This window comes from Pelophylax lessonae (assembly GCF_965119305.1).
Source record: "Pelophylax lessonae genome assembly, chromosome: 9".
Taxonomy (NCBI): domain Eukaryota; kingdom Metazoa; phylum Chordata; class Amphibia; order Anura; family Ranidae; genus Pelophylax; species Pelophylax lessonae.
Window position 1 is genome coordinate 230,518,366 of NC_138776.1, and position 14,735 is coordinate 230,533,100.

General features: G+C 46.2%; 2 protein-coding genes across 2 annotated transcripts; one reads left to right on the forward strand and one right to left on the reverse strand.

Moving 5' to 3' along the window:
• Nucleotides 1-412: 412 nt before the first annotated feature.
• LOC309564664 (histone H2A type 1-like) lies at nucleotides 413-805 on the reverse strand (the record flags this gene model as incomplete). The annotated part of the gene is made up of 1 exon (XM_082269329.1): nucleotides 413-805. One exon carries the CDS (start codon nucleotides 803-805, stop codon nucleotides 413-415), a length of 393 nt encoding a protein of 130 aa, XP_082125455.1.
• A 324-nt stretch (nucleotides 806-1,129) lies between these two features.
• On the forward strand, nucleotides 1,130-1,510 carry LOC309564675 (histone H2B 1.1; the record flags this gene model as incomplete). The annotated part of the gene is made up of 1 exon (XM_082269340.1): nucleotides 1,130-1,510. One exon carries the CDS (start codon nucleotides 1,130-1,132, stop codon nucleotides 1,508-1,510), a length of 381 nt encoding a protein of 126 aa, XP_082125466.1.
• Between the last annotated feature and the right edge of the window lie 13,225 nt (nucleotides 1,511-14,735).

Genomic DNA, 14,735 nt, shown 5'->3' on the forward strand with positions numbered 1-14,735 from the left:
GATGACATGACAATGTATATTTGTGTTGCGGTGAGAGTGAAGGAGGGGGGGGGGGGGATTGTTATTTCTAGAATGATTTGAAGTAAAGGATGGAGGAGAATGAAGAGGAGTCCCTGTAATGAGAGGACATTGCTCTATAAAAAGGGACACTGAAAGCGTTCCAATATAAACATCTATCATCATTTCTTATTACTGCCACGTGTCATCCTAAGACATTGTTCCCCCCCATGGGGAATCACACCTTCTAGTCATAGTAAGTATTTTATTTCCTACCTGGAAAATAAATGCAATCTTTCATTGTTACAATTAGATCTCCGAATAACAATGTAGATGTATGCAGCTCTATGTATGGATGGGTGGGTGGCTCTGAAAAGAGCCGTTGTGTTGGGTGACGTGGATGAACCGGTGGGGATTACTTGGTCTTGGCGGCCTTGTGGCTCTCGGTCTTCTTGGGCAGCAGCACGGCCTGGATGTTGGGTAGGACTCCTCCCTGGGCGATGGTGACGCCCCCGAGCAGCTTGTTGAGCTCCTCGTCGTTGCGGACTGCCAGCTGGAGGTGTCGGGGGATGATGCGGGTCTTCTTGTTGTCGCGGGCGGCGTTACCGGCCAGCTCGAGGATCTCAGCGGTGAGATACTCGAGGACGGCGGCCAGATAAACGGGAGCTCCGGCCCCAACCCGCTCGGCATAGTTACCCTTCCTGAGCAGACGGTGAACACGACCGACTGGGAACTGCAGACCAGCCCGGGATGATCGGGTCTTGGCCTTAGCCCGAACCTTTCCTCCTTGTTTGCCGCGGCCAGACATGTCTCTGTGATATTGGAGTTCTCAAAGAGATATGAATGGCTGCAGCCGCTCCCTTTCCTGTTATACTTTGAATGATATGACGTCTCGCTCTATGATTGGCCACGTTTGAAGCCAGCCAATGCTCTCTAGGTTTGCATCTAGACCAATCGGTAAACGAGGAAGGAAAGCATGACGTCACTCCCCATCACATGACCATGTCTTCCAATAGAAGAGTGAGGAGGAAGGAAGCTCATTTGCATAGGACAGCCTATATAAGCAGCACATGAGGGCGGCGCCAGTACACTTTATCTTCTCAGAGCGGAGAAAACATTCTTATCCCTTATCATGCCTGAACCAGCCAAGTCCGCCCCGGCGCCCAAGAAGGGCTCCAAGAAAGCCGTGACCAAGAGCCAGAAGAAGGACGGCAAGAAGCGGAGGAAGAGCAGGAAGGAGAGTTATGCCATCTACGTCTACAAGGTGCTCAAGCAGGTCCACCCCGACACCGGCATCTCCTCCAAGGCCATGAGCATCATGAACTCCTTCGTCAATGACATCTTCGAGCGCATCGCCGGCGAAGCTTCCCGCCTGGCTCATTACAACAAGCGCTCCACCATCACCTCCCGGGAGATACAGACCGCTGTCCGCCTCCTCCTGCCCGGAGAGCTGGCCAAGCACGCCGTCTCCGAGGGCACCAAGGCTGTCACCAAGTACACCAGCGCCAAGTAATACCCCTCCCCCACCCATCACCCCAACAACACACAAAGGCTCTTCTAAGAGCCACCCACATACTACACAACCGAGCTGTCATACAATTTTTATGTATCGTACAATTTATTACTTTTACAAGTTTTAGCTCTTCGGATAATTTAAAATGAACTCAAAATGGCATCATTAATAATCTTGAGATGAGAAGTAGGTCGGTCAGACTGGAAGGGGAATGAATAAAACCTTCCTTCTAATCTCATCCTTCTTTATTGCGGAGATCGTCTCCCCTTTCTGGCTCTATACATTTCCTATTCCTCGCCTTGTACTGCACACACCCAACTGCTCTAATCGCCTCTGCTGCATTGTTACAATGAGAGATTCTCCGCAATCTCCCGCCTTACATTGTTCCTTTATCTGGGAAGATCCTGGAGCTTTTATTCCGCAACACAATGGGGGATAGAAGCAAGAAAAGTGAAACATTATATCTGCTCAGTCATCTCAGATCGGCTAATCCGACACTGACAATTATTCATAGAAAATATCACTCTTTCCCGGACAGTCCCTTCAATTCCAGGAAATATATATGTAGAAATATTATTGTTCTGTTTTAAGGTTTGATTTTGCACATCAGAATACAGAAGTTGCTCTGTTATTGGATGTTTGTTATAGAGAACTATGAGAAGTCTACGGAACAAATATTTTCTAGGCTGAAAACGGAGATAAATCTCCTAATAAAATTCTTTGGATTCCTCATAAAGACATCGCTGCCTAAATAAGACTGATAATGAAACCGCTCACAGTTCTGATTGGCTCAGATCTGAAATAGCTATTTTCAAATTTCCCGCCTGAATTGTGAAAACGTTACAGAGAAATAATCAACCCCATTATAACACCAAATCCCACACTGAGATCATCAGAGGAGATATTTATCCGATAAATATCTTTAACACTTTATTTTCAGGCAGATTCGATTAATATGGAATAAACAGAAATAGAAATGAAAGATTATTGAATAATGTAAAACATTTCCATATGTTCAAAATGCAGAATCCCTACCCCCCCCCCCCCCCCCCCCCACACACACACACTGCTACATACAGAACATGATAGTGAGATTACTTCTCTCATAGATCTCTACCTTTCTATGTGATTGGAAATAAAGTATTACATGTTTCATTATCAGATCTGTATATGATCGGGGAACTGGCCGATAATTAATGTTTCATTTTTCAGACATGACATGTAGCCGTTACGGATTTCCCCCCTACATCCTAAAATAAAGGAAAAGTGAAAGGGCTGGTAAAAATCTGTAGTAATCACAACACCGCCAGATAAATATATACAAATAATCAATAAACACAGTTTTTGTAACTAGATATCAGAAAAATGTTAACAATGTGTCTAAGTAAGTGAAATTCTCTGCAGAGTATTGAATGGCTGTGACCCCGCCCCTTCCATCAGTCTTCCATCAGGTCAGCTTTTTCTTATAAGCAAGAATGCAGGCCTTTTTTTTTTTTTTTTTTTTACAGTAATATTGTATAAATATGAAATTGTTATGATGTGTGACAGATGAATGTTTTCTGTGTAATCTCCAAGGAAGAACGAGGAAACCGCAGTAAAGGAAGAATAGCGCCAAATATGAACAGGGAATGGATGAAGAGAGGATTTCTGTACAATTCACTGTTTCCTTCATTTCTATTACTTGTGCAAGTAAAGTCTTCTATTTATTGTTGTAGTCCCACCCCCTCCCCCATATAATGTGAAAAATAGAATTAGGGTAATGCAAATTTTCCTGACCCTACAACAGCTCCAGAATAGGTGGAAGGAAAATCAATCAATGTTGTCTCTATTAGATCATCACAAATATGTTTAAAAACAGCAAAATGTATTGCAGTTAGTGCTGAGCTCCGACTATGTCACCCCGTTGTCATCTACTGATCCATCAAACGGTTCTCTGCACCTTATCATTGGATTATGGGTCCCATATCCCAACAATGTGTCTAATCTAAAGGATGGAGGGCAATGGACACCAAGGAGATCACCTGCTTATCTAAACTCACATCAATTCAATGTGTTATATTAGACTTTAAAATCATATAAAAAAAAAACTTAATTGCTGTTAGGACGGACAGGTGTCATTATAGCACATTGTCCCCCCACCCGGATCACAATTTTCGGTGTCTAATTATACAATCAGATCTCCCACACATGTATGTCCGGCTCCTTCTTAGATAGAAGTGGGTGACTCTGAGAAGATCCGTTGGGTTTGGTAATTAAAAAAAAAAAAAAAAAAAAAAAAAAAAAAAAAAATGATTGGGTTTACTTGGCGGGCTTGTGGCAGTAATATTCGAGGATTTTACAGCTTTGGAGAAAATATTTGAAAGCTGAAAACCGACACAAGTGACGTCATTTTGGAGGAAGATGAACAGATCTATGAATAGAACTTCTACAATGTCGGCTTTAGCGGTATAATGCGGCTGAATCTTCCTAACGGCCAGTAGAATTATGGCGGGAGATTTAAATATAGCAACTCGGAGCCATCATAGGCGTGGTCTATTAATAGCAAATTGGGGAAATAATTTCTGGAAATATGGAGTACAATGTGTTCTGACATTGGAGCTCTATGTAGGTGTGCATGGTTTTGGTTGGAGGAGTTTAGCGGTGAGTAGACGATCAGCATAGAAAAGATTGGAAGTAAAAGAGATGAGAGAATGATGTCCTGTGATCACATTTCCCCTCATTACTATTCACCTGTATTACAAGTCTGAGTGCGATAAGAAGACAAAGTGTTTGCCTTTAGAGTGCACTTCATCTGACAGTAATAATACAATTTATCACATTAATAAAATATATCCTTATTTAAGAATAGGAATAAATGCTGCGTATGTCCGGCTCTGTGTACAGAGATGTGGGTGACATGTTTGTGAGGCTTCAATAAATATATAATAGTCATAATAATTTATTTCTATATATTCTATATTTTTTTGCGGAGATCATCTCCACTTTCTAGCCATTTCCTATTCATCTCCTTGTACTGCACACACCGAGGTGTTGTACCTGGAATGACCACAAGGTGGCAGAGGTTACTAAACTTTTATGCCTCACTCAAACATTGTTACAATAACAGATTCTCAACAATCTCCCGCCATAAATTTGTTACTTTGTATTTGGGAAGATCGTGGAGCTTTTAACTCGCAACACAATGGGGAATAGAAGCAAGAAAAACGAAACATTGTATCTACTCGGTCAGCCCAGTCAAATCTTTGTCTATCTGTATCTATTTAATGAATAAGCAACAGATCATTGTACATAGCTAAATCAATGAGCTGCCTGATATGTAAATGACAAAAATATGTACAAAGTATCTGCTACATACAAATCTTATTACAATAATATCACCTCGGATAACAGTCCTTTATATAAGTTAGAAGTAGAAAATTGTTTCACTGAAATGTTTAGCTCATTTATTGGTGAAGTTACATATAATCTCCAATCCTGGACCCCCCCATCGTTCCATAACTTCCGAACATCACATAACTTCGGAGCTGAACAACGAACGTCATTAAAGTCTCTGGGAACAAGGCTGGGAAAATAAAAAAATAAAAAGTGCTCTTTTTTTTTTTTTCTTTCAATAAATTTTATTCAAGAATAACAAGTACAGACAAATGCAAAAATGGTACAGGAATGAAAACTGAATCACTAAAAAGGCTAATGGATACAGGTAGAACAGCATAGTGTGGTGGGTATGTAGCAAACTAAGCTCAAATATATAGTATCCAGTAGTGATTCAGAGCAAATGGGACCATGCCTCGATCCAGAAAACCTAGACAAGGAAAAGAGAAAAAAAAAAAAAAGGGAGGGTACCAGCTAATAGGTGACGGGAGCAACCCCCACAACGGTAGGGCGCCACCCTCGAGACACCCCTAAAGGGAGCAAACTGTGTCCCGGAGGAGGCGCGCCCAACCTCTAATAGTAAACCATGTGGTATCCCAAACACGAGAACTGCAAAGGAGAACTGGACAGAGGCATGCAATTCCCAGTCCCAAGCCAACCTAGCAAGGGACCCGTATTCCAAATTGTAAATATGAATAGTAAAAGAGAAAATTCTAACAATTCAAAAACCCATTTTAAGTCATTGGCAGGGGCTCTGGGCCCAAACCCAGAGACCCCCCCCCCCCCAGGTATAGTCATCGACAAAACACTATGAGTACAGCAGTACCAATGGGAGAGCAGTAAGAAGGAAAAGAAAGAAGAAGAAGAGGGTAGAGGTGACAGAAAAGGAAGCTGACAAAAAGCAAAGACAGAGAAAAGATAACAGGAGGGAGAGCAAGAGGGGGTAGAGGGCTCCAGCGGTCTCACCTCGGCTAAATGGTAACATGAACGTAGGCCGCCCAGGGTTCCCAGATCCGTTCAAATTTTGTTCTGGAGTCATCAAGAATACTATACATCTTCTCCTGCGCCATTATCCATGAGATCTTGCGCTTAGCTAAATAGAGCGGAACAGAAGGTTTTTTCCATTGCCTGGCTATCGCCATTTTGGCACCGAGGAAAATGTAGAAAACGAGGGCCTGAGTGTGTTTGGGAACATTAGGAATGCGCTGACCTAGGAGAGCATGCGTAGGGGACGGGTGTACTATAAGACCAGTAATTCGCCTTATTATACTATAAATGCGCCCCCAAAACGAACGCAGTTTGGGGCATTCCCAAAAAATGTGTAGAATAGTACCCATCAGGTTGCAGTCACGAAAGCAGGTGGGTTGCATGGAGGGATAGATGGTGGCCAGCCTAGCGGGCACCATATACCACCTCATGAGCACTTTTAGGTTAGCTTCCATGAGACCAACATTGTGAATACCCCGGAAAGAACGCCCAACACATGCGTGCCAGTCAGGTAGGTTCCAGTCTATATTGAGGTCCTGTTCCCATTTGAGCATGTAGGCTGGTTTATATTGGGTGTCGTTTAGAAGTGCGTAAATGAGGGAGATACCCCCCTTAACATCAGTCATTTGGGCACACCATTGCTCATAAAGCGATGCCCGAAGGGGAGCAGGAGATTTGGACTTGATGGAGTTAATAAAGTGTGAAATTTGAGTCAGACGGAACCTCTCTACAGGCGGCATCCCCAACTTGGAAGTACAATGTGATAAGGTTATAGGACCAGAGCTATCTACAAAGTGTCCGATTCTATACATGCCTTTGTCAGTCCACCATTTAAATGCCCCTATGTTTTCCCCAGGAGGGAAGGCCGGGTTATGGAATAAGTGAGTGAGTGGAGCCCAATGTGAAGTCACTTTATGCGATTTATGTATGCGATCACAAATGGAGAAAGAATGTGATAGGGTAGGAGATAATACTGGGGGGCGGGAGGAGGCTGGGCACCACAGTAAGTAATCGATAGTGTGTCGGGGGACAGCCTGACGTTCTATATGGCACCAGTCGGGCTTTCCACCCCTGGAGTAGATAACGGAGAACTGTGTTAGTTGAGCTGCTAGATAGTAATTCCAGAGGTCCGGGACACCCAATCCCCCCTGTCTCCTGGAGCGTAGAAGTGTATGTTTGTTAATTCTATGTCCCTTCCGTCCCCAGATAAATTTAAAGATGTGGCCTTGTAAACTCTGAACATGGGATTTACGCACAGGGATCGGGAGAGATCGGAATAAATAGAGAATACGCGGTAAAAGAGTCATTTTAACAGCATTGACTTTCCCTAACCAGGAGATGCGATAGCGAGACCAATCCGAGAGATCCCGCTTCAGTCGTCGGAACATGGGCGGGTAATTGGATGGGTAGAGTTTGTCTATAGTAGGGGTTAACGACACCCCTAGGTAGGGGATGGAATCCGAGTGCCAGGAGAAAGGGAAGTGGTCCTTCAGCCGATCCACAAGGGAAGAGGAGAGGTTTAAATTAAGGGCAAGAGATTTGGACATGTTTACTCGTAAACCTGAGGCTGCCCCAAAGGCATCTAGGAGGGAGACGATATTGGGGAGAGAGATCAATGGGGAGGTGACAAAAAGCATAATGTCGTCTGCAAACAGCGCGCATTTGTGGGTTGCGGGTCCGCATTGTATGCCATGAATATCCGGATGAAGGCGGATGGCTGTTGCCAAGGATTCAAGAGCCACCGCAAATAGGAGCGGGGAAAGGGGGCATCCCTGTCTCGTGCCTCTCCGGATGGGAATGTTCGCCGAGTAGTAACCCTGCATCCGAACCTGAGCCACTGGGTGAGAGTAAAGGGCCTGAAGAGTGGTGAGGAAAGAGGGGCCAAAGCCCCAACATTCTAGAGTGCGGAAGAGGAACGGCCAAGAGAGGGAGTCAAAGGCCTTTTGTAGATCTAGGGACAGAAGAAAACCATGTTGGGGAGGGCCACCATCCCACCCAGAGTTTAACAGAGAGATGACATCAATCACCCTCCTTACCTGGTCAGGTCCCTGCCTACCTGGAATGAACCCCACCTGATCCTTATGAATGTATTTGGCAATAAAGCTGGAGAAACGATTAGCGAAAATTTTGGTCAGGATCTTGAGATCATTATTAATAAGCGAAATTGGCCTGTAATTGCCCACCTCTGAGGGGTCCTTCCCAGGCTTGGGGATAACCGAAATGTAAGCTTTATTAGAAACTTCTTCAAGGCTAGCTCCGCCCCTGAGGGCATTAAAGAACCGGACCAGATAAGGAGATAGGACCGATACAAAGGTCTTGTAATAAGAATTTGAAAAGCCGTCAGGGCCTGGGGCAGAATTGGGCCGAAGGTTCTTGATAACATCCAACACCTCCTGTTCATCAATAGGGGCTTCCATAAGGGATCTATGTGTAGCTGATAGGCGGGGAAGAGGTACATCTTTCAAGAACGATTCAGGATCATTCCCCTTGTGGGGGGCAGGGGCCGCATAGAGATGTGAATAGAAGGAGTGGAAGGAGTCCATGATGGAATCGGGGTTACTCGAGAGAACGCCAGAGGGGGACTTAATCTTAGGCATGGAGATCGCTCGAAATTTGGGGGATAGTCTCAGCGCTAAATGCGTGCCCAATTTGTCCCGGGAAGCATAAGAGCGAGCATTTTGCCACCTAAGGGCCTTCTCTGCCCTAGAAGTCAGGGCTAGGTTCAATGATAGCTTAACCGCATCAAGTTCTGCCAACGAGGTAGGGTTAGGGGATCTCTTATGGGCTCTACGGAGATGATCATATTCCTTCTCCAAACGGGCAATGTCGACCAGTCTTTCTTTTTTAATTTTCGCCCCCAGTTGAATGAGGTAGCCCCTGATAACCGCCTTATGGGCCCCCCAGAGGGTAGAGGGGGACGTATCAGGAATATCATTGAGCGTGAAGTAGTCGCGGAGTGCCGCCTCTACCTGGGAACAAATAGCGGGGTCGCTCAGGATGGACTCGTTGATTCTCCAAGGCGAAGGGCCTCGGGGAGGCAAGGAGCAGGAAAGCCGAAGCAAAACCATGGAGTGGTCCGACCAAGGGATATCCTTAATTTTAGACTTCTGCGCAGAGGGGACGTCAGTTGTGGGGATGAATATGTGATCTATACGCGCAAACGTATGATGGGGCGCCGAGAAGTGCGTATAATCGCGGGAGGAAGGGTTAAGTTCCCGCCAGATGTCAATCAAACCTAACGAGTGAAGAGTTCGAGCTACTCGAAGACTCTGCTTGGAGGGGCGGCGAAGCCTACCACCAGAGGAGTTAGATTTATCAAGGGTGCAATCAAGAGCTAAGTTGGAATCCCCCCCAATGAGAACTCGACCCTCAAGGTGAGGAGACAGGATGAGGAACATGTCGGAGAAGAATTTCGACTGACCCCTGTTGGGCGCATAATAGGAGACAAACGTGTATAACTCCCCTTGAATGTGACCTTTAACTAAAATGAAACGTCCGTGGGGGTCCCGAATTGTGTGCAGATGGGAGAAGGAGAGGGATTTAGCAAAGAATATGGCCACCCCTCTCTGCTTAGTGGGGGCATTGGCAAGATAAAACAAGGGGTATTTGTGGTGGACATATGTAGGTTGATAAGACTCCGGAAAGTGAGTCTCCTGAAGCAGGAGAACCCCCAATCCCTGGGAGTGATAATGTTGGAATGCCTTCCTACGTTTAACCGGTGAATTTAAGCCCTGGGTGTTGTGTGATGCCACCTGCAAAGAAGATACCGTACTCACGTTAGTCGTCATGGTGTTCCGTCATGGAATGCGCTGGGGGGAGTGTAGTAGTGGATTCCCAATGGAACCCTTGGGAGAAGTCAGGCACAGGAGCGGCAGGAATAGAAGAGACGTGAGCAAACCAATCGGACCGCAGGAACCCTCTGAAAAGAAAAAAATACCAGTGAAAGGAGAAAAAGAAAGTGAGGAGGACAGTGAAAGGAGAAGAAAGACGCAAGAGCAAGATCTTGCGCCGGGATGAGGCGACAGCAGGCAAAGCCCACAGTCCCCCATCAGACGTACGGATGCGCCCTGAGCCAGTCAGGGCACATTCCTGTGGGAGGCAAGAGGTAACCAACTTACGTCCAACAGGAGGAGGCGCAATGATACCTCCCCGGTCAAAGAGCACCAGCCCAGCAATCCTATAAAAAAGAAAAAAAGCAACATCAAGGCACTACAATATCGCCATTAAAAATGCGGGATCAACTGCTCAGCATACACCATGAGGATTATGGGAGTAGGGTAAACAAGTGGGGAAGGACTCCGCGGATAGGGAGTGAAAGAAAATAAGGGAAGAGGGATGGGTGAAGGGACAGGGGGGAGGCGGGGAAGGAGGGAGGACAGGGAGGGGCAGAGTTAAGAGGTAGTGGGAGGGAGGAGAAGGGAACCATAAGCAATATAGCATTAAAGACATTCAAAAGTAATGAGTAGTAGTCCCTTTAAAAAAAAAAAAAAAAAAAAAAAAAAAAAAAAAGGGGCTACCAGTTTCGTAGCAGAAAGTCAACACCAATCATGACCCAAAATATAAAGAGTTAGTTTGCTAAAAAAAAAAAAAAAAAAAAAAATCGTAGAAAACAGTCCAAACTTGGACCCAAAAAGGGGTCAAAAAGTAAAGGCAGGGATCGTCGAGGAACCCAAATCAGGCGGAGAGGAGTAAACTCCAATAGCCTGGAAGAAGAGTAGTAGTAGGGTCCCCGCAGGCATCAGGGAGGCTTGACATCTCGGTGGCGCTTTGTTTGCTGCTTGTTCCATACCGGGGAGACAGGGCTGATCGGTGGAGGCCGCTTGGCAGAATCTCTCCTGGAGGTAGAAGAGGTGGGGACAGGGTCCCTAGCGATAATTCCCATTTGCATCAACATGTGTTCGCCATCCTGGAAGTTGGTAAAACTGTAAGTCTTGTTCTGAAAGTGGAAATTCAGACGGAACGGGAAGGACCACCAGTATTTCAGTGCCCTAGCAGATAGAGATAATGTAAGCGGCTTCAATGCTCTACGGCGTTGAATGGTAAAGGGGGAGAGGTCTGCAAATATTTGGATCTTGTGGCCTTGAATGGACAAATCCTCTCTACCCCTGCTCTTTCTCATAAGTTCCTCCTTAACACCGTAAAAATGTGTTTTGACAATAACGTCCCTGGGCAGGCCATCTTTGCGGGGCAATTGAAGGGCCCTGTGAGCTCGGTCAAGCTCGAGGCGATGGTCTGGGATGTCTGGGAGAAGATCCTTAATAAAAGCTTTGACAGTGACAGGGATATCCGTGATGGTTTCGGGGATCCCCCGGACCCTGAAATTTAAACGTCTACTCCTGTTCTCCAGGTCATCCAATTTACTGAGTGCGGTGTCAAGCTGATCCTGCATAGTCTGGATGCTAGCAGTGTTCTGATTGGCCCTTGCGACAGTTTGATCCACGGTGCTCTCAATCGCATCTATTCTGGACCCAAGGTTCTGGAGTTCTGCCTTAATGGATTCAGTAATTTGTGAGGCATTGTGAGCCAGGCCAGAGGCTAGCATCTCTGAGAACTTAGCCATTAGCAAAGACAGGTCTGGGAAGTGACCAGGCATGTTAGGGCCTAGTAAATGAGGCAAAGCCAGGGCCTCAGGTGATTGCATCCCCGGGATCCCTGGGGCCTGTTCCAGAGTTCTGCTGATAAGTGACTCCGTAGAAGCTGGAGAGGCCAGGGGGGCCTGATGGAAGTAAGTGGAGGTGGAGGGAGATGGCCAGGGGTCTGGAGATGGTGCCGGGGAGTCCATAGGAGCAATGGGAAAGTTTCCTACCTCCGGCTGGCTGCGGACATCTGAGGAGATGTGAGGTGCGGTCGCCATCTTGAGAGCGTCCCGCTCTGGTGAGGAGAAGAGAAGACGGCGGGATACCTCACTACGGCGGCCCGCCGACATTCAATGAAGGTCCGCCGGAGGAAGGGGCAGTCAGATGTAACGGTCGCGGGGCGTAGTGCGCGAAGCTGCCGGTGCTGGGGCTCTCGGGAGACCGGGGAGGCGCGGAGCTCCGGACTAAGGCGCCATGTCGGAGCTCCCGCGCATGCGCACTCTCAAAAGTGCTCTTTTTTAAATGTATTATAATTTATGTTTTTTTTTTTTTTTGTTTGTTTTTTAGTTAGGGTTTTAAGTGTTACAGAGTAAATATGGACATTTGAATTTAGTCAACTAGAGCAATAAAACCCCTGAAAAGCACAAGAAAAGAGATTAATGACCTGAAAATTATACAAAAATAACCCCCCCCCCCCCCCACACACACACACACACACAAACACACAAATGTGTCCAAAGATCAAGTTTGCCCCTTTCGAGAAGGTTCACCCACCAAGCAATGAAATCTTCAACAAGTGGTGTTTGCTGCTCATATATTGTCTATAAACTAACACATTATTGGTTCAAACAGTATATTGCTGCTAACATTAACCACTTAATAGAGATGGCCTTGCGGTTCGCCCGGCGGTCGGTTCACGGCAAATTTTGCTTGTTCGCTACCCGACAAATTTGCAAACACATGGCGTAGTTTGCAACGGCCATATTAGTTTACATTGGGGAGAACTTTGACCCATGACACAGCCGTCAGGTGGAACAGGACAGCCAATTGAAACATTTCAGCACATGGACAGTCCCCCTACCCTATAAATAGACCTGTAGGGAGAGGTCTGCTGTGCTCATCAGTGAGAGTTTGCTAGACACATATAGCACTGTGAAGATCCACAAAAGACCTTTTCAGGGCTGGTATTTCCGTATAGGCCTTCTACAGTCTCTTTTCAGGTTAGGGACAGGTATCCAGGGGTTGCTTTAGGGGTAGTTAGAGATTGGCTGCAGTCACACAAATTGCTATGTTAATGTCCACAATAGTCCTTTTCAGGGCTGGTATATCGGTATAGGTCCAGTCTTTCTTCAGTATAGGGACATGTTATCCAGTCTGTGCTGTAGGGGCAGTTAGAGATCGTCATCTGCAGTGACACAAATCGCTCTGTTAATGTCCACAAAAGTCATTTAAAGTGCTGCAATGTCGGTATAGGGTCTATTACAGTCTCTTTAGTATTGGGGGCAGGTATCCAGTCTGTGCTGTAGGGGCAGTTAGAGATCGTCAGCAGTGACACAAATTGCTCTGTTAATGTCCACAACAGTCATTTAAAGGGCTGCAATTTTTTTGGTATTGCTGTGCAGTGCACTAAAAAGGGGGTGGGGGAGGGGGTTAATCTACAGTATAATATACTTTGTAGAAAGCATATTATAGTGGATTAGTAGTAGTATTGTGCACTGTGCAGCATTGTGACAGGTGTGCTGACTGAGCATTGCTGCAGCAATACTACACACAGTGACAAACTCCCTAGCCAATTATTTGTAGAACTGGTGTGATAGACCAGTGCCCCCCCAATACCACATATTGAAGTGGGGTGTTATCTGAGTATACTTTTACAAGTGCATTTGTGTCCTGCAACAATATTGCCTCTTTTGCTGAGTTAAGTCTGATACACACAGCGATAAACTCCCTGGCCATTTTTTTCAACAACTGGTGTGATAGACCAGTGGCCCCACAATACCACATATTGAAGTGGGGTGTTTTTTAACAGTATACTTTTCTAAGAGTGTACTTTAGTCCTGCAAAAAATTGTCCTCTCTTGCTGTGTTGACTGTGCTACACAAAGTGACAACAGTTACTGGCCAATTATTTGTAGAACTGGTGTGATAGATACCCCAATACCACATATTGAAGTGGGGTGTTATCTACCTTTTTCCAGATATAATGCAATTCTCTAGAGACTTTTGTCACAGGGTAATTAAAAAACATGACAGGCAGAGGAAGAGACAGAGATGTACGCAGGGGTGGTAGTGGTAGGGCAGGAGCAATAGCCCGGAGCCTAACTGTGAAGTTTCAAAAGGCGCGTGCAATTACGGCAAAGGACGCACCAGACTTGGTTGAGTGGGTCACTCAGCCTTCCTCTTCTGCACCCTCCTCATCCTCTCTATCTGCACCCTCTTCACGCTCTGCTGTGTGCACCCCCAAAGACACCACCACCACATACCCTCCACTTGAGTCACTGGAATTATTTTCCAATCCATCACAAGACGTTTGCGATGCACAGCCATTGTTGGCATTGGATCAGGAAGAGGAGGTAGCAACAGCCACCACTCAGCAGTCTGACGACAGTACCCAGATCAGCCCAAGGAGGTTGGTCCCCGCTGTTGCTGCCTACTCAGAGATCTTGAATGTTAGTAGTGGGGAAGGTGACGTGGATGATGACGAGCCTATGGACATCACGTGGGAGTCCACAAGAGAGAAAGAGGAAGGGAGTTCAGAGGGGGAGACGGGCCGGCAGATAGGGAGGAGAGGCAGGCAGAATTTGCATTGCACAAGAGGTAGAAAGCAGACTGCAAATGTATCAGGAGTGAGCCATCAACCATGTACAGTCACATCTGGCATTAGCAGGACGCCGGCACATGGCTCCGCAGTGTGGGTTTTTTTTAATGTGTCCGTTGCTGACAACAGTGTTGTCATCTGCAGCCTTTGCAGTCCATGCATAAGTCGCGGTAAGCCCAACACTCACCTAGGGACCACCGCCTTAAGAAGGCACCTGAACTCCCATAACCGAGCCCAGTGGGAGCAACACCATCAGAACCCACAAAGCAACACTCCAGGCTCTCATCGTCCAGCCCCTTCTCCTTCTCATCTCTCCTCACATTTGCCCTCCACTCCCCCTTCCATGATGCCGTCATCACGTTGTTCTGGAAAAAGGCAGGCTTCTGTGGTCCAAATGTTGGAGTGGAAATAAATAATGATGCCGGATAACCCTCTTGCCCAACGTTTGACTGCTGGCTTGTCGGAACTGATAG